General features: G+C 36.3%; 1 protein-coding gene across 1 annotated transcript; it reads right to left on the minus strand.

Annotated features, from left to right (window-relative positions):
• Nucleotides 1-515: 515 nt before the first annotated feature.
• Nucleotides 516-8,243, minus strand: LOC143598310 (enhancer of mRNA-decapping protein 4-like). Its single transcript, XM_077076555.1, has 11 exons — nt 7,548-8,243; nt 7,225-7,431; nt 6,929-7,147; nt 6,683-6,811; nt 4,748-6,004; nt 4,320-4,676; nt 4,129-4,248; nt 3,874-4,044; nt 3,640-3,804; nt 3,448-3,573; nt 516-932 (listed from the first exon to the last, which is right to left on the minus strand). The coding sequence occupies exons 1-11, from the start codon at nt 8,241-8,243 to the stop codon at nt 627-629; spliced, it is 3,753 nt and encodes a 1,250-aa protein (XP_076932670.1). The 3' UTR covers nt 516-626.
• Between the last annotated feature and the right edge of the window lie 3,219 nt (nt 8,244-11,462).

Genomic DNA, 11,462 nt, shown 5'->3' on the forward strand with positions numbered 1-11,462 from the left:
AAAAGTGTAACTTTTATAAATATAAAATAGTAAAAACAACCTAATTCTTTCTTCCCTTCTCATCTGCCGCCACTGTCTTTAATACACAAAATCATGGCATACAATTTTCCAGTACGCTATTTTCACGATCCCAAGCACCAAAATCATTCACCAGAAACGTGAATTAGATGAAAGCAGAACGATCTGTTCAACAATCGGGTACGATTAAACTTTCCAATCCGGATTGCGTTTGTACCGCGATCCAGTACAGACGATTTGGATCGCGGATCATGGGTATTCCGGCGTTTTCTGTGACTATGCTTCAAACAATAACCACCAAATGAACGTATAAACATATAGAATTATAATATTCATATTATAAAGAAAACTAAATAAAATGCATCACAAAATGTATTAGACATGTATATTATAACAAGAACTTTAAAAGAATTATAAGAAAAAACAATGTCTCAAAAGTTTTGATTGAATCAAACACCACCCAAATACAACAGACCTCTACAGAAAACAAAACATCAAACAAACAGTAATACATAACAACAAATGTACAATTTCCAGATCAACAATAACAAAACCCTCATAAACTCATCTAAACAGCCCAAAACTTTGTACAAACAGCCCTCAATGACTTACAGGGTCCTGAGTGTGGAATTGATGAGTTTCATAACCACCAATATGCTTGACAGCTCAGACACCGAGGTGGTTGGAACACTCATTTGATGGTTTAGTATCGAGTTTACTTGTTCGAAGATCGGGCGCACGTGCATGGCTATCATCCCATCTGACGGCTTGATTGCAACCACCACATCCATCATCCACCCGAGCTTCTTTGCCGTATCGTTTCCAATATCACATGCCAACTGCTGCAGCAAGGATAACAATACTCCCTGACTCAGAGGCAATGGATTGCTTGCTAATAATCCCTGTAAATCAACCTGTTTTGACCACAATCCAGTTAAAAATAAGCATCATTAGAAAACAGTAATAGATAGCGGTGCAAACAAGCCAAGCCGCTCGTGAGTTAATACTGGCCTACTAAAAGTCTTAATCGAGCCAAGCTTCAACAAGCTCTGGCTCAAAATAAGCTTGGTTAATAGGAGACCAAGCCCAAGCTTCACTTGCTCGAGCTGGAATGCGAGTCTAAAGGAGCATGTTATTTACATAACTTTTATTTAACATATTAAATATGTGCCACAATAAGTATAATGGCTTTGGATCAAATACAAATGAAATTAACATGCTAATTGTGAGAATCAAGTTGGAGTAATTATATATACAAGTAAAGTAGTTATATTATTGCATCATAAGTAATTACATAATTATTCTATAGTGTAATTATATAATAACTCTACTTGTATATATAATTACTCTACTTAATTCTGGCCATGAGTCACATTCTAGCTCCTCAGGCCATAACTCCATAAGGCTAACAAAGATGGCAAGCATGTTTCTTTTGACCCAGGGGGTACAAGTTTAGAGCCAGAAGAGATGCCGAGTGAAACGACCCAAGAACTTAGACTGTTTATTCGGGTTGTGATAATAACAATAAACAAGAATTAGGTTGATGTTCCGTTTGACCCAGAGGCAAAGCTCGGGGACGAGTTTTTTTCGAAGACGGGAAGTATGATGCAGATTATCTCCTTATCTGAATTCAGATTTTTAATATATTTTATTATTTGTTTAAAATTCAAGTTTCCTAATAGTTATCGTTCTTTTTCTTGTTTAGTAAGATAGTTGTTTAGTATAAATCTATGATGCACGAAAACTACGGAAAGGTGTGATTCCCCGTCCCGGGGACAGAAACGCCGGCAAAACGTTTCCCGACCGATTCCGGTAATTGGGTACGGATCAATCGGAGTTTCTGGGATGTTTGCTATTAAAATTAGGATTTTATGTGTAAACTTACATTTAAATTGGAAACTTACACTTAAATGTTGATTTACATTTTTTTCCGGTCGCCAGCAAGGGTGAACGGATGCGTTTGGGTGGAAGAAGACGATAAGTATTTGGAGTATTAAAACCAAAACTATTGTTTTGTCTTTTCTTTTTTCAACTGTTTATTACTTTTAACCGACCCTTTGTTACTTTTGTTACTTTATAAAAAAAATTTGTTGTTTACTTTATTTGCAAATTAAAAAAAAAATTAGGGTACTTGTTAATAGGTGTTGCCAATAACTTTAAATGTTGGTTTTTTTTAACATTTAACCCCCTTTATTTTTCACTTGTTTGCATCTAGTCCCTAAAACTTTTAAACTTTTACATAAAAGTGTTTTCTCTCCAATCTATTATCTCTGTGTTTGTCTATTTCATTTGTAACCCAAAGTTTTAAAGTAACGTATTCAATAATATATATCTATTTTGGAATATGTTTCATATAACTGTATTTTTTTTTATTTTTTATTTTTTTGTCGTACCCATGCCGTACCCGTATCTTGGATTTTTGATTTTTGCCGTTTCCCGTACCCGTAACGTCCCTGTATCCTAGTCCCGTACTCGTTCCTGTGCTACTTAGGTATAAATAGGGTTAAATGCTATTTAGCTTTTCAGTTTTTTATTTAAGTTTATTGATAAAGAACTTTGTTCTTAGAACCTTTGGTTCGATTTAATCGTCTTTGATTAATCATGAGTCTCTTGAGCCATTGATCGCTTCCAAAACTGCATCACTGTTTACACTATTATTCACAGAATTATTGCTTAATATACTAAATACATCTTATAATAACTAGTTATACGTAATTGAGATAAAAGTAACTAAATAATGATGATGATTTACCTTATTTTAGTCACACCACTATGCTATTGTCTTGTCATATATTATATATGTTATGTGTTAGCTATATTAATTTTACTACGTGCTATTATTAGTTTTATGACTGAACTTTGATCCCCTCTTATATTCCTGCTGACATATGTTTTTCTAGAGCTAAGGGTCTCTCTGGAAGCAACCTTTTTATCCCTTTGAATAGAGGTACGGTGTGCCTACATCCCACCCTCCCCATACCCTACTTATAGCTTTGCTATTGGCGGAATTCCACTGGGTATGAATGATTGATATATATATATATATATATATATATACATATATAATGATGATGATGAGATAAAAGCAACTAAATAATAAATATTATGTTATATAAGAATATTAAAGTAATAAATATAAATGTATATATATTAATTATTGGGGTGTTTGGGATTCCTTATGACTTAACATAAGTTATAAGTTACAAAGTTGTAAATTATGACTTATACACTCACTGAACCTAACTTTCCCAAACACCTTATAACTTATAACCTATAAGTTACAAGCTATAAAAAGATAACATAAGAAATCCCTAACACCCCCTAACCAATAAATTATATGTGAGCAGAGCCCGGACTGAGCTCAAGCTTGAAAGTTGAAAAACTGCTCAAAGTTCAAGCTTCAGAAATCTCGATAAAAACATGAAATACCTGAGAGCATAACCAGGACACGATCCAAACATCACTTCTCTGAAGGGCTGTAGTGAAAGCTTCCTCATATTTGTGTTCGTATACTAATCTAGAAAGCTCTTTTGTTGGATCCAATGTTGCCTCGATCTATTGCACAAAACATACAAATTATAAAATTACACAAAATAATACCATGAGACTTCAAAAAATTACCTTTTCGTGGAAACTGCCAATCGGTCCGTTGCTCAATTGGGTTATCAACGGGTTGACCGATTCCGAATTTGCCCCTGAAAGTGCAAGAGCTACCAACTTCCTTTGTCCATCAGCCAAATCACCACTCAATGTTTGAGTCAAAGACGATGCTGAGTTGACCGCATCCTAAAAATACATCACATGTTAACAAAAGAACAGGATAAATCATCAAGGTTGCAATTTCTTAATTCTTACCCTCAAAGCAACCGCTAAAGGAGAATGTGCAGTCTCAATTTGTTGCTGAGCTGTGCTCATATGTTCAACCAGTCCCTTTTGAAATGTAGCATCAATTTGATCAAACATGGCCTTGCAAGACATCTCAAAAGCAGGTATAACAGAAGCCTCCATACTAGACTTAAGTGCTTCCTGTAGCAAACATTTATCACAAATCGTGTGTAGACTAGTATAACTAATAACTAGCAATTATAACCGACAAATTAGTTAGAATACCTGTAGTGCTTGTTTACCAGAAGTTTGAAACTGGGTTTGAATTTGCCTACCAATAGTAGCTTCAAGCTTAGAAGTAACCGATTTCTCTATTTGATTTACAGACTTATCAGCAACGCCTCTCTGTATAAAGCTTAATCAGACTTCAAATATATAAAAACTATTATAAAAAAAAAGTTGGAATATGATGTAACCTGGAATGCCTCGGTGATAGCAGTAGACACGGTTTTTTCAATAGCAGGTGTAATCAAACGCGCAATAGCAGGCACGAGTGAAGATGTTTCTTTTTTCAACATTTTCTCAAATGCTGCTGCTAAATCCTTGTACCCATTTGTTATCAAACCTGAAACTTGTTGACTTCGCTCTCGGTTTGACTTCTCTAGCTTCGCAAACTCTTCTTGAGTGCGGGCCCACAAAGCATCATTGTTAGTCTTGAAACCTTTCTCCATTGTTTTTCCTATGGCCGCCTCGATTCTTCGCCCTTCTTTTGTAACCGGTCCCGCCACCAGTCCCGGAATCTGCTTCTGAATTTCTTTTTGATTATTCGAAACCTGCAATTGAAACTGAAATTAATTTAAAACTTCAAACAAGCTTTTAGCAATGAAAAACAAGTCATATTTACCTGGGTAATAGCTTGTTGCATAGAATGAAGTTGTGAAAGTATCAACTCAACAGAGGGAACACTAGAACCAGTTGCCGGTTCAATAACCGAGTCGGTTGAATTATAAACACTCGGAGAAACAGAAGACGAGTTTGACCCTTGGGCGTTTTTTCCTTTCTGTTTTTTCCCTTTAGCTGGCACCGGTGACTCAATTGTTGCAGGTACAGATGTCTCAACAGGTCCAGAAACATCGTTATTCGAGTCTTGACTTCCATCTTGACCACCCGAAGTTTGACCCGACCCTTCAACTTGCTTTGACTCGTTAACAATATAACTTTCCACACGCCCAAAATCTGACGCCTGTGAAGCAAAACCGTGAACCTCGGTTTGAGAAACGGGTTCAACGGTTTCAACTTTTCCCATTTCACCAACAACCTTAACCTCCAGCTCCGCGTTCTGTATATCAGAATTTGAAACCACATCCGGTACATTTAAATCAACGTCATTCTTTGGTTCAGAGACGTGGTTTATTTCAGATGATGATGTGGCCATTAACTCAGCAGGCGTCACTAAATGAGTCGGATGCTTAAACTTGGTTTCATCAGTCACTAAATCACTCGCCAATGAGGCGTTCATTTGCTTGTCAACTGAATAATCAACAACCTTAAACTCACCCGATTCATGACTAGCAATTGGACTTTTCAAATCAGACGGTTCACGGGTCAAAGTTGGACTCATAGAAGCTTGTCTTGAAACAGATCCAACATCAGAGGTAGGTATAGAAACATCCAAAGATGTTTCTGTCTTGCTTTTAGGAGGTTCTAGAACATTCAATCCCTCGGTTGTATATTGTTTATCAATTGGTGGCGGTAAGCATTGTGACATGTCTAAAGCATACTGTTGAATCGCCTGCGTTTGAACACAGTAAACCTGAACAATTTGTTCACCATGTGGTGACACGTCACTAGTGCCTGTAAAGCTTAATATGGGCATAGTAACCGTAAACTCTGCAATGTAATCCATGCGGGTCGATTCTGGGTTGGGCCCATATTCTAAATGGACCACATAAATAGCATTTTTCTTTGCGTTTGCTAGTAATAAAAGGCCCGCTTGTGGCAATGCAACAACTTGGTTGAAAAATGCATCTTCATATCTTGATTCAGATGAACTCGTTAATTCCAATGTTTGTAAACAGTGCCAAGAGTCAGCATCACTCGGAAGCAACCACCCTTCTTCACTGTCTGAAGCCCAAATTTTCACTTCACGGTTCAATGGACCCTGTAATAATTTTCAATACGCCATAAAGAATATAAATAAATGCATAAAATATTAATATGGAACAATATATGAATAGGCCCGCCCGCAAACAAACCAAACGATCAGTGAACAGCTCGCGAAACGTTTGGCAGGAAGTTTGTTTAATTGATAAACGAACAAAACATGCACTAAAAAATTAGTTGATTTAGTTAAATGAACAAACATAAACACATGTCTTGTTCGTTCACTTACGTTTGTGAACATTTGTTACATTCATCATTTAAACATTTATGTTTGTTTGCTTACATTCATTTATGTTTGTTAGTTTACCATTGTTTAATTTCAGTAGTTTAGTTTGTTAATATATCCATTCAATTTTTTTGGCCCATTACAACATACTCTAGTTTTAGTAACTTTTTAGGGCTGACACATAGTTCTTCACATTACTTTTAACTTATTTTAGCTCAGTTATGTTCGTGCATTTACATTCGTGAACCGTTCATTTATACTGCTATCAAACAAACATGCTCATTTTCTTTAATAAAAGAACACGAACAAGAAAACTTCGATGTTCTAACTGTTCATGTTCGATCGTTTGTTGGGTTAAAATTATACAAAGGAACACAAACTTGCTCCATTTGCGTTCTTTCGGTTTGTTTACAAGCCTACATATGAAAACAAAAACTGATAAGCATGTACCCCGGTGATAAGTATGACGTGATCAGGGCGTTGATGAGCAGTTAAGAATGTAACAGAGTTAACTGGCGAACCATCATGAGGCCTTAATACTGCAATTGGCGATGACGTTTGGTCTTCCCAAATCTTTATCTGTTAAATAATAAAATGCCAATTAACAGTTTTAGATATAAAAACTAAACACAATTCAAGCCTTTAGGCAGACTCATGTTAGATTAATTAGCTAATGTTAAGATATCATTAACTAACCGTTCCATCAACTGAGGCAGAAACTAAACGAGTAATCATCCATTGACACATTGATAAATCGGTCACCTCACCATCATGACTACCAACAAACTGTACTCCATTAATCAACTTATCAACAGGGCATTTAAGCGGTTCCTCTGCAGAATACACTTCACCTCTCCCGACCTTTGTTGTATCAATTCTCAAAACTCGTTTTCCTATTCCAACAACCAGGACTTCCTGCAACATAAAGAATCAAGCAAAAATCAATAAAATGTCACCTAAAAATTAAAACTTATGATCAGGATAAACATTACTTGTTTATGACAGTGCCAACAAACACGAGGATGAACAGATTCTTCTTCTCCTATAATCTGAATTGCAATAACTATCTTCCCTGTAATCAGCGGTTTATCTTCCTCATCTGTACCTTCCTTAATTTTCCATACATAAACCCGTCCATCTATGCTTGCGCCAGCTAGAAGGTGAACATCTTCAGCAAAGAAAACCATATCCGTAACCCTCTGAAACCGAACAAACGTATATAATCAATTCACATATCACCAAGTTTAACAATAAGATCAAGATCAGAACTTTAATCATCATTCACAAAGAAAGTAATCAAAACAAACAAACCAACCTGAGCTAAACCTTTAAGCAGTGATCTTAAAGCGGTATTAATATTAAGAACCCGAATCGCCCCTAGTTTCAACCCATAACATATATAACTCTTGTTAACCGCAATCTGCCGGCCCACCACAAGCCCCGGATCCGACACGTATTTAGTAATCGGAGTAACTTCCAGCTGAGGCTGCATCTCACCAGGCAACCTAGCATCAATATCATAAACGACCCGATCGCCACCCAAATGCCGCCCCTTCGGCAGCTTACTGCTCGGCATCCTCAACGGCCCCGAACCCGACCCCGGCCCACTATGCAATGCCGGAACCAACAACGACGTCAGCGCAGGGTTTGCAGGCTGCAAATTCGGACCCGGGTTATCGACAGCTGTAGGCGGCGGAGTGCTTAACAGCGCCATCAGTCTCGCTCCGTGGTTGGGGTTAGGGTTTGGTTGCAGGGGTGGCGTAGGATAAGGAACGGATCGCTGGTGGTGCAGGTTAGCAGGTGGCATGGGGTGGTAGATGGGGGTCTGTGGCGCGTAGGTGTACGCGCCGCCGGTGACGGTGAGAGGTGGGTAGGAGGCGGCGGAGGAGATGATATTGTTGTTAGGGTTTTGGAAATTAGGGTTTGGTGAGACTGGTGGTGGAGATGAAGCTGGATTGAAGAAGCGTTGAACATCGAATGGTGGCTGATTAGGGTTTCCATTGGAAGCCATGAATTGGGGGAAATGGGAAATTGAGATCTGATTGTGAAATTGAGATATGGGTTTTGCTTATTATGATCCGAATTGAACGAATCCGGGTTTAATTTGATGATTGGTTGAAGACTGGCAGATGGTGTGGAGTGAGGTTATGACTTTTTGGAGACCAGAGCCCATGAAGAAGAAGATGCATTTTGGGTTTTTATTATTTTATTATTATTTTTTTATGGGTTGGAACTATTTGGGAATTATATTTTAGTTCCTTGGGTATTGGGAAATGTTATAATGGCTGTTGAACTTTAATATTTCATACTTGGTTGGTAGTAGTGTACATTGAAGTTTAACATTGTACAATATCTAAAAATGATGAAAGCACATAGAGTCCATAAATATTTTACCAACAAGGAAATAAAAGTGTATGTACTTCTTGTTTTTTTTTTTTTTTGAGTAAAGTGTCATTTTCGTTTTTGTGGTTTGACAAATAATGCGAATTTAGTCAAAAAAGTTTATTTTTTGTATATGGACCCTTCACGTTTCCCAGTTCTTGCTAGTTACATCCAAATCACTAACCCTGTTAAATTTAATCGTTAAGTCAGGGGTAGACATGTTTTTTCACCCTTTCTTTATTATAATACTTATTTTAGGGAACTGCGGTTTTCGTCCTTGTAGTTTGTCCAAATCTGCGGTTTTAGTCCAATACTTACAAGTTTGCAATTTCTGTACTTGTAGCTTCATTTCACTTGCAATTAAACCTGAATTTATTAACCTCGTTAATTTTGGTCGTTAGCCTACTTTCGTGCTCTCACGTGACGACCAGTTTTGTCGTTTCTCTCCCCAAATAAACTTCAGTCCTAATTCATAAGCCCCCTCACATGAGGGGCTGGGTGTATTTGGGGAAAAGGAAAAAAACAAGGAACAAATCTGCCCCTCACGTGAAGGGCACACTGATGGGTTTAACGACTATACTTAACGGTATTAGAGAATTCAGGTTTAATTGCTAGTTAAATGAAACCATAGGGAAGAAAATTGCAAATTTGAAACTACTGGACTAAAAATGCATATTTGGACAAACTAGAGGGATGAAAACCACAGTTCACTAAAATAAGTATTATAATAAAGAAATGGTGAAAGACATGTCTACCACTGACTTAACAATTAAATTTAACGGGGTTAGTGATTTGGATGTAATTGGCAAGAACTGGGAAACGTGAAGGGTTCATATGCAAAAAACAAACTTTTTGGACTAAATTCGCATTATTTACCAAACCACAAGGACGAAAATGACACTTTACTCTTTTTTTTTCTATGCTAAATTACAAGGGGTTTTGGGATTTTGAAAAAGATTTGATTTTTTAAACTTAAGGGTGTTTATAACTCGATTTTAGATAGTTAAACCGTTTAAATCCACCATCAATTTGGTTTCATGATCATTTTTTTTGTTCTTAATCGGATGATGTCAAAGAATTCAAACTATAACAAATGATTCGTTAAGGTTTTCAAACTATAGCTACTGTTTAATTTTCTTTTCACTAAATTGAATTACATTGAGTTGTTGGCACATAATTATTTGTGAAAATATGATAACCACACAATGCACCTTCTTTAGAAAAACTAAAGAGTTAAAATTAGCTGCTAATTATTTTAGTTAAAAATGTTTCTATGTTTTATGCATATTTTTTTATAAAGGTCTCAGCTTTACATTCATACTCATTCAATTGAACCATAAGTCCAAACTAAAACTAAACCATCATTAATGGTTCGTTTTATTTTTTTAATGGTCCGGTTTGATTTTTATGACCAAAAAACTCTATTAACGTTTTAGCTTACGGTTTGACCTAAAGACCAGACTATGGTTTATGAACACTCCTAGTTATTTTCAAAGTTCACTAGTTAACTTGGTCTAAAAAACGATCACCCCACAAATGAAAGAGACAAGCATTCATGATTTTTCATTGATTATAATTAGTTTCTGTGATATTCGTCAATTTCGCGTTCTATTTGTATTCGTTTATCACGTAAACTGACCCGATTTATATCCCGAACATTTCAAATATATAAAATATTGGATTTTATGTTACTAAATCATTCCCACATGTTCGATTTGAAAAACCCCTTTTACGGATTCGAAAACGCCTTTAAAACGATCAAATTACATCAAAAACGAACTTCCGGGACGCAAACCAAACCACGCAAGACGAGCTGACCAAACCCACCCTCATGGGCGCCGCACCGAGCGGCCATTAAGGCTAGGGCGGCCGTGCGGCGATTACTCAGACCTGCAGATTCGTTTTTTTTTTTGCTTTTATGCTTTCTTGTGTTTATAACAAACTCATTTTCATGCAAGACTCTTTAAACTTGACCATTTCAACTTACCATATATATACACACTCATCTTCTTCATTTTTACACTTTCTCATACTCAAAATTCTCTCTCAATTCAAAGATCTTAAAGGTTGTTCTTCATGTTCCTGGTAATTTGACATTCCAAAGTCAAACTAACCATACTATTTCATTTTAATTAACTTGCTAACTCTTATTAATACTTGAAGCTTATGGCACAACATAATACACCCCCTTTTACCTTTGGTAGTTACTTATCTGGCCCCGGTTGGTTAAGTTTCGGACCTCGTAAGGCAAGGCTACATGGAGGACTTTCGTGGTCTTTGTTATATATTTTCCGCACCTAACAATCTAACTTTATTATTGCTTACTAACCATGATTAACTTATGCTTATCTTGCTTATTTATCAAGTTCCATGGTTATGGGTTCTAAGAGTCTATGCTTCGGTTTAATCGTAAATAGCTCTAGACTGTAAACCGAACTTTGTTTACTAGTTTTGTTAAATAATTTTTTAAACATGCTTATTGTTATATTTAAGTTTCTAAAATCATTTTTACAAGTTCTTTGATATTTGGGCATGTGGAAACCATCTATGAACTTATTGTGAGATGGAAACCGAACCAACCCGAACTTTCGTTTAAAGACTTTATTGTTAACTTTTTTATTGTAAAACTTAAGTATCATCATTTATAAATTGCTACACAAGTTCTTTGATATTTGGGCATGTGGAAACAATCTATGAACTTAGTGTGAGATGGAAACCGAACCAAACCGAACTTTCGTTTAAAGACTTTGTTGTTAACTTTTTGGTTGTAAAACTTAAGTATCATCATTTATAAATTTCTATACAAGTTCTTTGATATTTGGGCATGTGGAAACCATCTATGAACTTA

The sequence above is a fragment of the Bidens hawaiensis genome, unplaced genomic scaffold (genome assembly GCF_021521415.1).
Source record: "Bidens hawaiensis isolate Kalapana, Puna unplaced genomic scaffold, B.hawaiensis_p1.1 tig00001842_1, whole genome shotgun sequence".
Taxonomy (NCBI): Eukaryota; Viridiplantae; Streptophyta; class Magnoliopsida; order Asterales; family Asteraceae; genus Bidens; species Bidens hawaiensis.

Excerpts from the sequence above, each read along its gene's own strand:
- LOC143598310 (XM_077076555.1), bottom strand. The coding sequence starts at position 8,243 with ATGGCTTCCAATGGAAACCCTAATCAGCCACCATTCGATGTTCAACGC. Across the intron at positions 7,432-7,547 it reads TGCTTAAAGGTTTAGCTCAG|AGGGTTACGGATATGGTTTT; the intron begins GTTGGTTTGTTT and ends GTTCGGTTTCAG. Across the intron at positions 3,805-3,873 it reads CTTTAGCGGTTGCTTTGAGG|GATGCGGTCAACTCAGCATC; the intron begins GTAAGAATTAAG and ends ATGTATTTTTAG.